Source organism: Mus caroli, unplaced genomic scaffold (assembly GCF_978045245.1).
Source record: "Mus caroli unplaced genomic scaffold, Mus_caroli_1 scaffold_7, whole genome shotgun sequence".
NCBI classification, from domain to species: domain Eukaryota; kingdom Metazoa; phylum Chordata; class Mammalia; order Rodentia; family Muridae; genus Mus; species Mus caroli.
In genome coordinates, this window is record NW_028227262.1 from 77,047,447 (window position 1) to 77,064,667 (window position 17,221).

At 52.2% G+C, this 17,221-nt stretch overlaps 1 protein-coding gene across 1 annotated transcript in view; it reads left to right on the top strand.

The window, feature by feature from the left end:
- Positions 1-16,480, top strand: part of Atoh8 (atonal bHLH transcription factor 8) — a 30,325-nt gene extending 13,845 nt beyond the window's left edge. Inside the window, exon 3 of the mRNA XM_021164863.2 lies at positions 15,519-16,480. Within this exon, the coding sequence (XP_021020522.1) occupies positions 15,519-15,524 (6 nt within the window). The 3' untranslated portion in view covers positions 15,525-16,480. The remainder of the gene's footprint in view (positions 1-15,518) is intronic.
- The last annotated feature ends 741 nt before the right edge of the window (positions 16,481-17,221 follow it).

Below are 17,221 nucleotides of genomic sequence, written 5' to 3' on the forward strand. Positions count from 1 at the left end.
TGGTCCTTTGACTGGAGTAGACAGGACACTCCAGCCCCAGCCAGAGAACCAGGGATGAAAGGACAGCAGTGAGGATGCCCCACAGAGCCAAGCATTTGGAGCCCTGGGAAATCACCTCAAGGCTAAGAAACCATAGAGACCTCCCTGTGGTGTAAATGAGGAGATGGAGTTATCTGACAGCCCTGTCTGTCACCTAGCAGTTGAGACCTATTTCCTGACTTGTCCAGCTTCCTTGACAGCTGCAACTAGTGGGGCACCCACTTAGGGCCACCTGAAAGATAAAATGTTGTGTTCATGGGTCGCCAAAAGGAGGGCGGACCTGCCTGCTTGGTGACTGGTTGAAGGGGGCCTTCCCTTTGCTCTGGGGTAGGGGTAGGGGTTGGGGTGGGGGATGGGGAGCGGTTTGCAAAGGTCTGAACAGGAACGCATCTTTAGATATGCCCTATCCACTTAAAGTAATGACCCTCACTGGTCTCCTTGGCTCTCGTGGCCTCCAGGGTGTGCTTCCCAGGCCCAACTTCCCCCTTCTTATGTGCAGAACTACCTCGTTGAAAAGCCTCATGTGGCAAAAGGGGACAGAGGCTGTGATTCAGCTCCAGGGACATTGTCACAGCCTGGGACATTGGCAGGCTCCAAAGGACACTTCCTGCTTCAGCGGGTATATACAGCACCTCTCTAGGGCATGTGACCACTGCAGGAGTCCTTAAACATGGGATGGAAGGGATCTTAAAGTCTTTCTCTGTATACCTACTCCCTGTACAGGACCCTCTTTTGTGACAGACATGGGGGTATAGATGCAAAATAGTTTGCCACACTGTCCCTGCCACCTAGTGGCAACAGGACATTGTGGTTGGAGGATTTGGAAGCCAAGAATAATCAGAATTAAAAAGACAACATTTAAGGAAGAATTCTTGTTCTTCTCAGCCATCAGAGGACACCAGGAAGCCAGGGATGGATATAGTTGAGTCTGTTCAGCAGGTGGGAGGATTGGGAAGACTTGCTCAGAGCCCTGTCAGGCCTTAGAGTACAGGGGTAAGATCTGGAACTTTGCGTGCAGGTGTCTGCTTTGCCCTTTTTGGGACTGGAGTAGTCCTCCATGGCCTGGGCTTGTTATGAGCATCAGCCCCCAGAAGGCTCTGGGATAGAGTCATGGCCCTATTTGTCAAGTACTGAGTGACATCAGGAAAGTATGCCCTCCACTTGGCTTATGGGCAGCTCAGAAACACGAGGGGCCCTTGCTGTTCCTCCGTGGAAAACGAGCTGACCATCTCAGGCTACACTCACCTCCCAGCCCCTTCCTACCAAGGCCAAGTCATGGCTGTTTGTCTGCCCTTTCATGTCCCTTGGGCTTCACAGTTACCCTCTGCCTTTGTCCCTGTACTGGAGGCTGGGTAGTTTCTGACGAACAGAAGTTTCTTTAGCTCTTGGTTCTGGAGCTGGGTAGTTCAATAGTCAGTCCAGTGTTGGTTTCTGATATGGACTTTCTTGTTTTATCTATCTTGCCTGGTCAAGGGGATCACACAGTCAGATAGCAAGCATGCTAGATCAAGTTTCTCTCCCACTTACAAAGCCAGTACTGTCCCGAGGTATCCACCTTGATGACCTCATGACATATAATTAACTCCCACAAGTCCCTGCCTCCATATTATTGGCACATGAGATTTGGAGTTGAGTTTCCAATACATGTAATTGAGGGCACATGTTGAAATCCCATTACCATTCATTTGCATTTAGAAAATTAATTCACAGAGGCGGGGAGGGACTGTGCTATGCACGTGGAGGTCAACAGAGGACAGCTTGCTGGTTCTTCCTTTACTCCCACATAAAGTCCAGGGACTAAACTCAGTTCATCAGGCTTGGTAGCAAGTGCCTCTACCCTCTGAGTGGTCTCACGGGCCGCCTGACTCAGCTCATGTTTAAAGGCTCACGTGGTGTCTAGCAAGATGGCTCATACCTGTAATCCCAGCTCAGCACTCTGGGAGCTGAGGCAGGAGGATTGCCAAGAATTTCAGGCCAACCCTGGCTACAGAGTGAGCCCCCCGGCCCCCCAAAGCCTTAAGTGGAAAGAATAGTTAAGATGTGAGACCACCAGGAAGGACAGCAAGAGGCTGAGTAAGGCTGAGGGGCCCTGGATGGAGACTGCTGTGCCTGAGAGCAGATGTCAGCTCTGCCTGAGATGCTGGAGGTCCTGGCCAACGTGACTGGTGACAGTTTGAACTGGGAGATGACTCTATGAGCAAACATGTCCCCAAGACGGGGGCTGGGTGATCCTCCTTCAGGATATCGGTTTGAGAGCCTGAGTCCAGGGCTCCTGACCCACCCACCCCATGAGCCACCCTGCCACTGTCTGTATTAAGACCAGAATCAGCACCGAGTTTTGCTCACTCCCCAGGCCTCAGTCTCTATCCATCACAGCCCTTCATCAGCCACTCTTCCTGTTTAGCTTCGAGTTCTCACCCAATGCATAAGCCTTAGCAGTGCTGAGAGCCTTGTCAGAGGCCCTTCAGCAGAGAGATAGGACTGGGGGAGGAAAGGCTCTGTGGAGTAACTGTCCCAAGTCTGCTGTGCTGGAGAGAAGAGCAGCTAAGCACCTGGCCCTGCGCCACACTCCCGTAGCTTCTGTCTCTCTGGTGGCAGTTTCTGGGGGCCTCTCAGAAGGAGGAGGGTGGAGAACTGGAAGGGGGACAGACCTGTCCCTTCATAACTGGTCTCTGTGCATCTTCCTCCTCCTATGGGAATAGGAGAGCCTGTATCCTTAGTCTAGAACATTTTCTTCCAGAGATTACAAGTAACTCAGTAACATTGTCTCCTGCTGACCTCGATAAGAGTTTTTTTTGAGTCTTGGTAATGAAGTACCATTGAGGCCCTGCCTTAGTTGCTCACAGCAGAGGGGTGGGGTGGGATGGTAGGGTAAGTAGCCCTCACTCCATTGAGGAACTCAGGGTGCCAGCCTGCCTGTGTAGCCTGTAGGGCTAAGGAAATGGGGAGGAGTCTCTTGAGTGTGGGTGCCCTGGCATCTGTGACCTCTTAAGCAGGCAAAGCTTTAATCCTTCTGCTGTTTACTGCCATCTGGGAGAAGAGGGAAGCTCTTTAAAGAGATAGCAGGTGGGGCACCAGACTCTGTCCTCTGAAAGACCGTCGTCTCAATAATAGAGCCGTGTAATATCAATTCTGGGAACAGACCAAGGGCAGATGATGGGGGGGGGGTTGTCAGTGGGGAAGAGAGGAGAGTTAGTGTAAGCTTTGCTCCTCCAGGGCTGCTTCGTGTCTAGGTGGCTAAGCTCTGGACCATGGGTTTTGTGGGCTGTTCACAGAGCCTGAAGGTGTGTGGCAGGTGTGTGACAGAGTCTCAAGAAGCCCCTCCTAGCCTGGGTCCAGCTCTCCACTGGGGGCACTGGCCTAGCTTAGTCTACCCCAGCCTGCCACATGAGTGGTCACTGATGCTGTGCCTGGCTGTCCCCCTCTGTAAGGCACTGATTACTACCCACATGGAACTCAGGCATGCCAGCGAGCTCTCAAGTCCAGATCCTCTAGGCTAAGTCATTGAGTTAAATGCCATTCGCTCTCAAAGTCTGTGGAGTCCATCTATGCTGGGGAGAGAGAGAGAGAGAGAGAGAGAGAGAGAGGTGGGTGGGAAACTACCACCCAATTCCCTTCCAGTCATAAAAATGGATGCAATTTATTTTTTCTGGCATTCCAATTACATAGATGTTTGTCGCCAGCTGTTCCAACATGGAGCCTCCTCTCAGCTGCTGTTTCTTCTCTCACATTTGACACCGTTAGGCCACAAGTCTGGCAAGGCCTGGCTTGGAGGGATCATTAGCTGGGAAGCCTCCCAGGTGAGCTCTGGCCGGCTTTCCTTGCAGTGGCCTGTGATGTTACTTGGGTGGTCTGAGGTCGGGTAGAGGCTGGGGTGCTGCTACCCCAGCTCTGTGGATCAGAACTCTGCCTTTCACCCTGTAGTGCTGGGTGTGAATAGAGAGACTCAGAGCCTTGGGCAAGAAAAAAAAGCAACTGCCCTGCATGCCCAGACACGAGACCCGGCTCTGTTGCAAGGACTCACTGTACTTAGGATATGGATGCTTCAGGAGGAGGCTGTGTAGAGTTGGAGTGAAACGCCCCCCCCGCACCCCTCCCCCCCCAGAGCTCTACACCTCTCATGGGTGCTGCCTTCTCTGGCATGCTTAATTGTGAAGTAAACAAAACAGGATTTGGGGACGGGACAAGGTGTTAAATCCTGGCATTCGTACTTCCTTCTTGGTGACTCTGGATTTGTTACTTAACCTCTTTGGTCCCCAGGACCAAAGGTCTCCCCCATAAAGCAGGAACATCATACCTTCCTTTCTGCCTTGCTGAAGAGATTAAACAAAACCCTGTGTCAGAAGGGGTTTCCCTTTTCTCAGAAAGGGAATCTCTGAATGTACAGCCACAAAATGACAAGTTCATATTTAGCCCCAGGAAGGAACATCTCAAGAAAGGGAAGGTACCCAGGGTGGACAGATGGGGATCTTTCAGGTTAGGGATTCTTGAATCTCTAGCACTTGAATCTGAAGCGCTGATCCTGCCCTTTAAAGTGAGGCCAGCAAGCAGCCAGTCCATAAATCCTCGATTTCAAAGGGCGTGGATCTATATCAAGAAATCTAGGCAACATTTGGCTCAAAAGAATGCCAATAAACAGACCGCCATCAACAGACACCAACCATATGGTGAGGTATAGTGTGCACCAAGCACTGTATCTACCATCTCTACCCCTTGTCAGTAATACTCCTGAAGCAGTGCCCCCTGACCCCCATTGCACAGAAGGGAAACTGAGGCCAAGAGAAAGCCATGTGCCTTAGGGTTAGGAACTAGGTTTCCCTTTCTTTGGTTGAAAACCCGCAAGCTCTTTTTCCCCTGAAGATTGCCCAGGAGTGCCCCCCACCCCCACCCCCCAGCCTGCACTCTATGTCCTGTGCTATACCCACTTGGAGCCCTTATGTAAATAGGCATCTGCAGCACGTGGAGGTTCCATTTAGCTGCAGGGAGCCAATAGCCCGCTGGTGGTGGCAAGGAGTGGGGTGGGCCTGGATTCGGGGCGGGGGAGGGGGTGTCATCAGCTCCGAGTACCCCCAGGGCTGCGCCGCCAGTGAGGCCTGACACCGGGTTAAGTCGCCTGGCGGCCTCCGGCTGCAGCTGGGAGCGCCGCCTGGTTCCCATTCGGTGCTGTGGTTTTGATTAGCTGCTGGGAGAGGCCTGCCTGCCTGCAAGTCTATGGGAGCTCCGCAGGAACAGCGGGTCCCCCCTCCCAGGCCGTCCGCCCCCCCTCCTGGCAACCCCAGACTCCAGATGTTCCGAGCGCTCGCTGGGAAGGCCTGCTGGCGCCACGGAGGGCAGAGGGCAGGGAAAGCACGCGAGCTGGAAGCCCAAGAACTCAGTCACCGCAGGCCTTGGCAGCTCGCCCAGCCCTCCGCTGGCACATTCCCCAGCTCTCCCCTGGCCATCTGTTCCCAGAAAGCCCTTTCAGAACCTCATCATCACTCAGGATACAACAGCGCGAGCAGCTGGTTTGGAGGCAGCAGCGAAAACCGTGCAAAAGGTTCTTTGTGAGAGAGGAAACTCGCTTATGAATAACAGGGCTGGATGCCGTAAAACTTGGCGGCTGCAGTTCGTGTTTCTCAGGCGCCGCTGTTTGCTCTTGACTTTGTATCTCTGGTTTTTATCCCACCCCCACCCCCACCGCCACCCCCTTGTTTGCTTTCAGTGTTTGTTTCTTCCTCTTTTGACACCAGGTGTCATTTCTTACTTCTTTGGAGTACCTGAAGGCCACCTAATTAGTTCTTAGGATACTGACAGCTTTTTTTTTTTTAAAGCTCAAAGCTGTTAATCCTGGGAATAGTGGACTGTTTTCCTCTGAGCTGGAAGAGACAGGCAAGCAAGAGGGTCAGGGAGTCTAATGGGAGGACAGTAGCTAAGGAGGTGGTTCAATGGGTAAAGGGCTTGCTATGAAAAGGTGAGGACCAGCGTTCCCACCCCAGTAGACTCATAAAAAACTGAGTGTGGCAGCATGTGACAATGAAATGACAAGGTTCAGGGAGAAACCCTGTCTCAAAAAGAAAGGAAATATTGTCCAGAGGTAAGTGAGGAAGATACTCTAATGTTAACTTTTGTCTTTGTGTACGTGCACGTGTGTCTGTCTGGATGTGTGTCTGGATCAGCGTGGCCAGGTCCTGACCTGTAATTGCTGAGGTCATCTTCAAAAGTGTGGCCTGGTCCTAACTTGTCATGGTTGGAGTTCTAACCAAATAGTAGCATTGAGCTGCAAAGTCATCCCACTGTTACCCTGACTGACCCCAGCTTCCAGAAGAAGCAAGCACTGTGTCTGCAGGGGCTGGGGTGAGACCTGCAGAAGACAGAGGAGGGAGAGACAGAGACACATCCATTGGCTCATCAGAGGGGCGGCACAGAGGAGCTTTTGGGAGAACAGTGGTAGCCGTAAACACCCCAGTGCCTGGGCCCCCACAGCTGACTGAGGCATGACGTGAGGCCTTTTTAAAGAACCGGCTGCCGCCACTGTCGCCAAAGGCTTCTGGGACATGTCTGCTCAGAATCTGGGCACCTTCTGGGAACAGTCACCAGGTGGCCTGTCCTGGGCTGTGGGATCCTGGGGCAGAACTGGCAGCTGGGATAAAAAGAAAGAGAAGCAAGGAGGGATTCCTGTCTTTCTGGTACCCCTCGGGACAGGGAATGGGGTCAAGACTGCCTCAGAGTGGATGGCCAGAGTGTGCTTCTGGTATTAGTGCTGTGATGGGTTTGGGGCAGGGGACAGGGGACAGGGGACAGGGTTTTCCTTCCTCAGGTCCCTGCATTTCTCTGTCATTAGCTCCCTTCCTGCTGTCCCTTCAGACCCCAGAGCTAGCAGGCCCCTCACTTAGCAGTACGAAGTGACTGCCAGTGGCTTGCTTTCCCCAAACCTCCCATTTGGGTCCCATTTCTTCTGTGCTTTCTTCAAAGCCCTCACCCCTTTCTTCCTGTCTTTCCCACTGTTTTCCACCCACCTTCACTTGGGCAGACAGGGCAGGACCAAACGTTTATTTTATCATAATTTCAGGGTCATTAATCTCATGTCCAGAGAGGCTTGGCGCCAGCCCTTGGGCCCTCCCTGTGTGGCTTCTGGGGGAGGGGGTGTCGGGGTCTCAGTGGTGCTTTGGGGACCATGAGATCTTGTTCAAGAGTCTCAGGCTTGGCTGGAGAGTGGTTTCAGAGGTTAAGAGCACTGGCTCATCTTCCAGAGGGCCAGGGTTCAATCCACAGCCCCCACATATTCTCCATAGGCATAGGTCAGACTCAACAGAACACCCTACTGTCCATACCCTGACCCCTGTTGACCCAGACACAGCCACCTGGCTGTCCCTTGTATCTCAGTGTTCACAGAGCGCCTGGCCAAGAGCTCCTGCTTCGTGCACATGCTTGCTTGTTTATTATAACTGTGTTCCCAGCCATTTGATCTCACTCTGCCTTACTTTGACCCATTGAGGAAGGCTCAGTTCCTCTGGGAAGCCCCCCCCCCCACCTCTCCTCCAGTTTCTTCATGAGTCCTGGAGAACAGCCTGTCCTGCTCTGGGAATCCAGGCTTCTTTTCCTTTGCTCCCCATGACTTACACAGTGGCTGCCATAGTTTCAAGGCACTTCATTCTCAACAGGACCAGAATGACGGCTTCTTTTCATTAGTGCAGTCTGTCCTAGATAGATCCCTCCTTCCCTGAGGAGTTGTTCCCATTGAACCTGAGAAAAGCATCCGGACTTGTCTGCTGGGAGGGCAGCCGAGCAGACCCCACATAGCCCAGCCCAGGAGAGTTGACTCCAGTTGTGACAGGGTGTTTTTCTTCTTTGTGGAGCCAACCAGTGTTACAGTCCCGGCCACAGTGACAGAAAACTGTTTCCCTGGCTTCTTTAATCTTACCTGTGTCCTTACAAAGCTGGTGCCACAGCCCCATTTTCCGCTGGTGACATTCAGGTCCCTCAAACGTGGGTGGCCAGCTCCCCAGGGACCTCGTGGCTCTTTACAGATAGTGATACTTGTTTACAGTTTGCCAAATCCTCTCACATTTTTTTAAGTCCCACCACCCTTTGAGATTTCTATTGTTTGCAGGCTCAAGATGACACAATCTTCCCCGTGGTCTCCACAGGGTAGGGCTGGGCAGGACTTACGCAGGGTGCTACACCAGGTTACTGCCACCCTTGATACACTCCTCTCTTTGGACCACCTAGCAGTGTTCGTTCCGGGGCTAGGAGCCTGTATTTCAGCACAGCTGTTTGTGCATGCCCTGAGCTCTGGTTCTTGCCTTCAGCAGGCAGCACCTTCCTCCCAAAATGCAGATACAGCTGCCCAGAGACCAGGGGGCCAGGAGGGCACAAGGGCTGTGAAAAAGATTTTCTGAAATGCAAATCAGAAGGGGCCCTGGAGGGCATGGCTGCTCCATCTGAAAAGTGACCAGAAGCCAAGTGTCAGACTAGCCTGGGGTGTTTCCCAAGAACTTGATTCTGATAGAGGAAGAAAACTCAAGTCCAACTTTCTCTTTGTTGATAGTGTGATAGTGCACTCTCTCTCTCTCTCTCTCTCTCTCTCTCTCTCTCTCTCTCTCTCTCTCTCTCTGTGTGTGTGTGTGTGTGTCCATGCCAGATGTGCGGCACATCTGTCAGGATCAGATGGAGGTTTCCTGACTGATGGTTTTATAAGCCCTCCGTCCATCAGGGGCCTTAGAAATGGCTGCACGGTGGCAGGGAGGACAGAGACACATGAGTGCCACCACAAGGAACAAGGCATTCAGAGCCCACCTTGGAGTGGTGACAGCCACTTCTGGGAGTCCCCCTCCCACCACCCCAGGTGCTGATGCTCTCCTGGCCCCTAACACCCTGAACAGGAAGGACATGGGTTGGTACCAGAAGGATTCTTTGCAAAGGGTGGACCACTTTGTACCTTCCTCCACCTGCACGTGTTAATTTTAACTTATACGTATTTACATTTTGAACCATGTAACTCCAAACTTGCTGTCTGGTGGAGTATGACCTCCTGTCTTCGTCTCCCTAGAGCTGAGATTACAGACAGTTCCAATCCAGCCGGTTTCTGCCATGCTGGGCATGGGACTGGGGCTTTGTACATGCTAGGCAAGCGCTTGCTTACTGAGCTATAGGACCAGCCCATAAAATTTTTACTTCAGTCTTATTAGATCCCTATGTAGAGAATGATGAAGATGACCAAAAGGGCCCTGCACTTTATTTAAACCTAAGTAAGTGCCCTGCTCTGCTGGGTTTGGTTCTAGGAATACTTCAGTGAATTAAAAAACAAAAAACAAAAAACAAAAAAACAGAGGCCCCACCCTGGCGATCAGAGCTAAATGACACAAAAGTGATATCTAACAATGCAGAGGAGGGCTCTCCTGGACAGGAGTTTGTCGTAGATGCAGACCTTGTGACCTGGACTCCCAGGTGCCTGGGATTGATGCAGTGACACAGAAACAACCTGTTGCAGCAAGGCCAGCTCTGGGAGCAGGGACAGAGGTGACCAGGGCCACACAGCCAGGGAAGAAGGAGAATGGTAATGGTGAAGAGCCCAGAAGCAGAGTCCGTTTAGTGTTAGGGCAAAGAGTCCCATAAGGGGCAGGGACCAAGGGACCTGTGCAGACGGGTGATGCTCATGGCCTTGACCTTGACTTGCCCAGGAAGAGTCAGCTGACTTGCTTAGGTACAGGTAGTCGAATGGATCTCAGAATTCAAACACAGACTTTCTGATGCCACTGCTTGGCACCGTTAACCTCTATATTGTATTGCCTGCTGGGCAGGTCCCTCCCCCTCCCCTGCTCTCTGACACACACACACACACACACACACACACACACACACACACACACGGACATCTATGAAAGGAAGGAAAGAGTCACTTCCCTCATCTCATTCTCAACCTTTCCTTAGTGTCGTTGGAGCCTCCTTTTACGGTGTAATTGATAAAGAGTCAGGGAATAAAAAGCCTTAATGAGAAGATGACCCTACCGGTACCCACATCCCACAGCGGCTCCAGATTCTCGCTAAGGCGTGGGTGTATTTAGACGAGACAAGAAAAAGGGTATCTTGTTAAAACTGCATTTTCAAGCTAGGGGTAGTTCGGTCAGTAGTGTTTGTCTAACATGCAGAAAACTCCGAGTTTGACACCCAGCATCACAGAAAAAGGAGTCTTGACTCATACCTGCAATTGGGAGATAGAGGCAGGAGGAACAAAAGTTCAGTGCCATTCTCTGCTATATAGCAAGTTTGAGGCTACCAAAGACTATTAGTGAGAGAGCCTGTCTCAAAAACTAAATAATTAAGGAAGTGACTCCTCGCCCGCCCCAAACAAACCCCCTGTGTTTGCATGGAACTCCAACTGCTTCTGCTGAAATCATCTGATTATTTGGGCTGCTTGGGGATCCTGGCTTTTCCCAACTGCAACACACACACAGAGACACACATGCACACACAGGCACGAACACACTGGTGCACACACACACACACACACTGGCAGAAGCACACATGCATGCCCCATTGGTGCTGCTTTATGCCTGGCAGGCTCCCTCATGCATCTTTTGGGTACAGACTGAGATCTTTGCAGAGGCCTTCTGGCCAGCATGGATTGGTTTATCTGGCGTTGCCTCCTTGCCCCTGCTGACACTTGGCGAGAAGGATTATGAAGGGGAGGTGTTGAGAGATGCAGTCACAGTAATTGCCATCTCAGGCAGATGGCTCAGGGACCTGACGTCCTGCTCACTAGTGAAGAGATGAGTGTCTGTAGGTCAGGCTTAGGGTCTGCTGTACCCTAGAACCATGATGTGAGGCAAGAGAAGTAACTGATCTGACAGTGATGGCTGTCTCCAAGGAGACACCGTAACCCTCCCTTTATCTGGCAGACTGTAAAAATACTGAGTCCCATGAAATTGGAATTTCCCCAGTTGTCTCCCACTGGGAGAAAGAAAGGGATTAGGGTGTACATAGGTATATGGAGTGTCTGTGGGGTCAGGCCCACTTGGGGAGACTGAGGACTGGGGCTTTCCCGCTAGTCTGGGCTCTGTCCACCCAGCTCTGCTTCTCTCCAGCCTGGTGCCTCAGGGAACAGTCCTGATGGGGGCTGCAGGACTGGAGAAAAGTGGGAAGCTGCAGCTGCTAGGCCCCATAGCCTTGCCTGGACCAGCCCTGCCCTTGCAGGGCACCGTACCAAGAAAGACAGATAGACTGACAGACACAGAGAGACAAACATAGAAGAAGCCAAGAAAGAATTGGCTCAGGAGACACAGGCAGAGCTCTGAGAGAGCAACAGATCGGCAGCCAGAGAAGAGACGTCAGCGTGGCGTGGCTGTCCTCTGCGGGCCCTGGGGGCTCCTGGTAGGCTCTGGTCCTAACTTTGGGTGTGCCAGGCCTCTTGAGCTCCCAGCCAGGAGAAGGAAAAGGCTGGAGTCTTGTCTCCCAGGAAGAGATTTCACATAGTTCTGACAGCTTGTCAGAGCACTTTTCCAAGAGAGAATAGAGCTGAGGTAACGGTGATGACTGGACCACAGATTGCACAGGACTGATCTGTTATGTTCACCCCCAGCCCTCTCTATTTAAACCCAAACTTCATGTCAGGGCCCTTTGGGGGCCACGGAACCTGTTTTTCATTCCTCTTTGCACCTTTAATAAGTCTCTTTCTGTTCGTCACTGTCACTAGCTGCTTAATTGGCCCAAAGATGGCAAGTGTCGGAAACTGGCATGTCAGAGCGGCCAGTGGCTAGGCTCTGTCCACAGCACAGGGTGGACCATGCAGGCTTCTGTGTCTTCGTCTGCCGAATGGATGCAGTGACACACACTTCCCAAGGCTTGTCTCTTGTCAGTGTGAGCAATGGAATGAAGTGAGGTTCCTGGCACATGGCCACTTTTCTCAAAATGACAGCACTGAGCCTCAATCCCCCACTTCCCTGCCAGGCCATGGGAAGATCAGGGCGTCTCAGGCAGTGCCCCTTCACACAGACGTGATAGGCGTCCTGTGTCACATCCTGCTCCTGAATTCTCTGTCTGCTTCATGGTGCCCAGGTTGGGTAGGACAGAGTGGCTGGAGATGGGTTGACTCTTGCCTGTTTCCAGTTCCCTGGGAAATTTGGAGGCCAGAAGCTCCTGGACTGAGAACAAATCTGTAAGTCCCGGCTCAGCAACAGTTGCTCTCTGACTTCTGCAGCGAGCGAGATGGCTCAGCATTCCCGGTGGGTTGCCTCTAAGCCTTAGAACCCAGGTTCCACCGCAGGAGGAAGGAGAGACCCAGCTTCTGCAAGTTGTCTTCTGGCTGCCACCCGGGCCCTGTGGTGCACCCCCTCCCTGCCTCCCCCACACAAATAAGTAACATTTGTAAATGAGGAAAGCGAGGCTTAGTTGGAGAGCTTAACTGGCCTGCCCAGGCCCTGCAGTCCACCTGACTCCAGCAGCAGCAGCCAACATGGAAGGCTGGGGGCCAGACCAGGGTAGCTCTCAAGGGAATTCTCTCACCTCTCCGCTTTTCTATTGCATTTTAGTTTTTAAAAGATGCCTGAAACCTGCCTGCTGTTTTGGAGGTATAATAATTAAAAAAAAAAATCACAGACCAGATTTCAAACTCCCTAGGTCTCTCTTTTCTCGACTGTTGAAGACTGTCTAGATTGCTAGGAAAATGGACAGGTTGAAAAGAGTGTGTGTTGGGGGGGAAGATTACGTAGGTTAAAGTAGACATAGAAGATGAACAATGAATTCTTTTTAAACTTAGGAGGTAGATGGAGACGGGAGAGATGGCTCCGTGGTTAAGAGCACTGGATGCCCCCACAGAGGACCTGCGTTTGGTTCTTAGCACCACAACAGTCTGCAACTCCAGTCTGCAACGGTGCCTCCTTCTGGCCTCTGTAAGCACCAGGCATGCATGTGGTGCACCAACATGCATGCAGGCAAAATGTTCACATAGGAATTATTTATTTTGTGTGCAGACATGTGTGTACATGTGTGTGCAAAGGTGCATACATGAAGGTCAGAGGACAACCTGCGAAAGTCACTGCTCTTTCCACTGTGTGGTTTCAGGGATAGACTTAAGTTGGTCACGAGGCTTGGTGGCAAGCCCCTTTTTTCTTTGTGCCATCTCCCTGGCTTAGTTAATTTTTAATGTCCCCAAAGTGGTCCTGACACTAGTGGTCAAGAGAAGAGAGGAAAGGACTTAAGGGCAGAGATGCACGGTCAGAGGAGGGGAGAAGGAGAAGCCAACAAAGGGGACAAGTGAGCAGGCTGAGGTTGCTCAGGGTCACAGGGGGAAACCTATCTAAAGGACAGTCACAGTTACACAGTTACACAGTTACACAGTTACACAGTTCCACCCCAGAGTGGAGGAATGTCCTGTGGTAAGAGAGAGCTGCAGTGAGCTGACGTGTGCAACTGAGGAGGGTTGTTCTCAGTCAATACAGAGCGCAGCTGGAGTTGTGCTGGGCTCTGGGCTACAGCAGTGAACAGAGCATCCACTGGCCCCCGTGGGGCTGGTGTTCTGACCCCAGATGAGGAGACAGGTGGAAGGGTAACCTTTGTTTGTGATGATCTCATTCATTCTGCTATACTGATCGGATCACAACAATCAAACCAGGCCTGCCAGAAGAGCCAAAAGCAACAATATGCCATTGCATTTGCTTTCTTGCCTTCTGCCTCAACTGATTGGTCCAGAGGAAGAAACCAACTAAACACTGAAGCTAGCTAGTGTCAGCTTCCTTTGCTGGTCTGGGGCATACCGGGAGCTGGGCATCAATTGTGAGCTCAGTCTTGAGAACTGGCTGGATTTGTAGCTGGAGCCAGACTGCCCTGGCCACCTTCACAGTGTGGGCCAGGAGAATGGTCCCGGCCTTCCACTCCTTCTCCAGACCATAGTCAAGCTAGATGAGGAAGGAGCTCCAGCTCCGGTCCATGGCAGGGTCCACCCAGGCAGTCAGCTGGATGACGTGGCTGTAAACCATGCTGTGGACCACAGACCCAGTGCCATCCCCGGGGGCCTGCCTTCTGCTTCTTAATCCTTCTTCTCAGACTCAGTAACAAAAAGCAGATCTCTGTGGGGGCCAGCCATGTCCAATGGGCCAGGAGAATATAAGCCTGGGATTAACCACATCAAGATCCTGCTGGCCTCTCACTTTTCCTTTCCCCCTGCTTAGCCACTATTAGCAGGACCAGCCTTCCTCCCCCATGGCCTGGCTCACTTACCCTGCTTGGACCCTGTATGCAGCCTGGCTCCAACCTCTTATTTTGGATCTTGGACCACATCTTGGCTATGCTCCTGTCAGTGTCATGGGGCCTCCAAGGCCAGACATACAAAGGTCTGTGGTTAGCAGCCCTCCAGCCTCATGGTTTGGCTCCTGCTCCCTTGCTGTTTAAAGGCAGTCTTCAGCAGGAGCAGCTTCTGTGGGCAGGAGAAGCAGGGATGATCTGGGTTCAACTCCTGGCATTGCCGGTGTGAAGCACTCACTTCCCACTTTGCCTCCAGTGGCTCACCCTTGACGTGTGAGAAGGGCCCTGGCATGACAGCGGTGCCTGAAAGCTGCTTTGCTTTAGCATCAACAGGAACGGCTTGCTCGGGATTCTTGCAGAACCAAGGGGTGTGCGGTACCGAGGTCTATGAGTACTTTTGGCATGGATCCTTGGATCCCTCATGAGTCTCCGCACTCATTCTGACCATCCCCCATCCTCTAGGGCTGGTCCCCCAGCGTGCCCTTGGCTTGCCGTCTTCGCCTGTCCCTTCTTGGAAGCTTGGAACATAGAGACGGCCTGACCCACTAACTCACCATTCTCAAGATGTCTCAGGGAAGGCAACACAGTAGGGACTCCGGGCCCTCTGTGTCTCCACCTCGTGATGTTCAGATACACAGAATTCTGTTGTTTTCTGGGTGAGGATTCTACAGACCCGTTCTCATTTCTGATGAAGGAGGGATTGAATCATTGGTTTCCTTCATCTGAGCCATCTTGTCAGAGGAAGACACCTAAGATGTGACTGTGCCAGGTGTCCCAGCTGGCAGGTGACAGGCCACCGCTATAGTAGGCCTCAGAACTTGTGATGACGTGCTCTTGTCTGAACAGGGTGAGGAGATGGTAAAAGTGACAAACAGGCAATTATTCCATGGGAACCAACCAACCTGCAGGGAAGCCCTGCTGTTCCCCCCATTCCAGCACCCCCCAGTAGAGAGCTGACTTTGATATACCTTGGAGGTGTGACTCTGGAGTTCATGATATCAGCATCAGGTGTCCCTGGGATTAAAGGGGTTTGGTATCCTCAAGGCAGCAGAATTCAGTGGGGAGAAAGAGGACAGTGTATGCTATGGGGATTGCTAGTCTTGGGTCTAAATCTGGCCCTATTGTTTGACTGAAACATTGGCTGGGCAATATAAATCTAATGTCCCGTTGTGGGCAGCCATGACAATTGAGAGAATGTCCTGTGAGTGTTAGCATCCAACTCAGGAGGAACAGGAATAATGCTGATATATTTTTCTTTTCAGGAGTGACCTGCCACAGGCTAGACCACAGACACCACTGTGAGTCTCTTCCCAGTTGGGCCTGAGGAGAAAGCTGGGACCACCAGGAGACGACCAGCCTCATTCCTTGTCTTCCTCAAGATGCTGCCAGATACTCAGCCCGTGCACCATCTCTCAGGGTCACTTAGGACCAGCACAAGGGCCGCCGGCCTCCCTCTCCGTCTCCTGCCATCCAGGGTTACTTCAGATTTTGCCTTCTGCCTGGTGGGGCGGGCTATTGCCAAAGATTCTACAGAGATCGTCCAAGGAAATTATGGATGAAGCCCCAACAGCACAAAACCACACCATTGCTGCCCTACCAAGTCCACCTCAAGCCAAAGATGGATTAGCACTTCTGCTAGGAACCCATGCAAGCAGTGGGCATCTGGTGACCATCAGAAGCACTTAACCCTCCAAGCCAGTGCTCGCTCTGTGCTGGGCCCTAAGCTTCCTAGAGCCACGACAAGCAGGCTGCTGGTGGAAGGTGGGGCCCGAGATCCTTGGCCCTTCCCATCAGCTACCCAGACCTCTGACTCCTGTTCCCGATACTCTTTGGGTCCTGGCTCCTTCTTGGACACCAAGCCTCCTGAGAGAGGAGGAAAGGGGGGGGGGGACTAAAGAAGCAATATTGCCCCATACCCCACCTGGGACATGCCCCAAGGAAATCTTCTGAAGGTCCTTGCTCCCAGCCCCTGCCCAGCAGGTGGGCCTCACCAGTGGTCAGGTTCAGGCTAACACTTAAGTTAGCACTCTGCTGGAGAGCAGCTGCCTGTGGACAGGACAGGCAGGAGGACTTAGGGAGGAAGGGACCAGGGGAATGGGCCAGGATGTGGGGGAAGGGGCACATTCAAAGCCAAGGCCTGCTCCTTGTGCTCCAGAGGCCAAAGCTGTTCACATCTGTGTGCAACCATCTGCTTCAAATTGAAGTAAAAGCGGCAACATATAAAGGGCTCGTGTGTGGTGAATGGACTCGGGGGTGAGCAGGACACTGGGCGGTCACTAGCTGGGGATTGTGAGGGAGGCACGGGGAGTCCTTCAGTCTCCATGTTGTCGAGGGATTTCCCCACCATGGCCTCAGGCTGGCTGGCCCAGTTCACACAGGAGACACTATCTCTGTTTCACCCTTCACTTAGCGCCCACCACAAGTTATGTGAGACCAATCACTATTAATTAATGATCACTATTAATGTCATTTTCCAGATGAGGGAAACAAGGCCCCAGGATGAGGGACTGACAGGGTCAGTCATCGGCAGAGACAGTCCTTGAATCAGGATGGCCTGGCTCCAAGCCCTCTGTTCTCAAGTCCTTCCCAGTCCCAGCACAATGTTTTTGGGTGGCCTTGTTACTTGTCTTTATTTTGTGGGTCATTCTAGGATAGAGAAAGGAGAGGGGAAGAAACTACACTTAAATAGGGAAGGACTGTTGGGGTGTCAGGGAGTGCATGGGGGGAGAGTACCGTGGACCTGAGGTGTTCTGATAGTGGGCGTCCCTTTGTCACACTCAGCTCCAGGACCAGACACTGAGTAACAGAGCCACGGCTAGGGCCGTCCTAGTTGCTGCAGGAGAACAGGGCACAAGCACTTGCCTGTGGTCCTGGCCACAGATGGGGTACAACTGCGTAGGTTAGGACAGGCCTGCTGGGCTTGGAGAGATGACTGTGGTTAGGAGCACTTGCTGTTCTTGCAGAA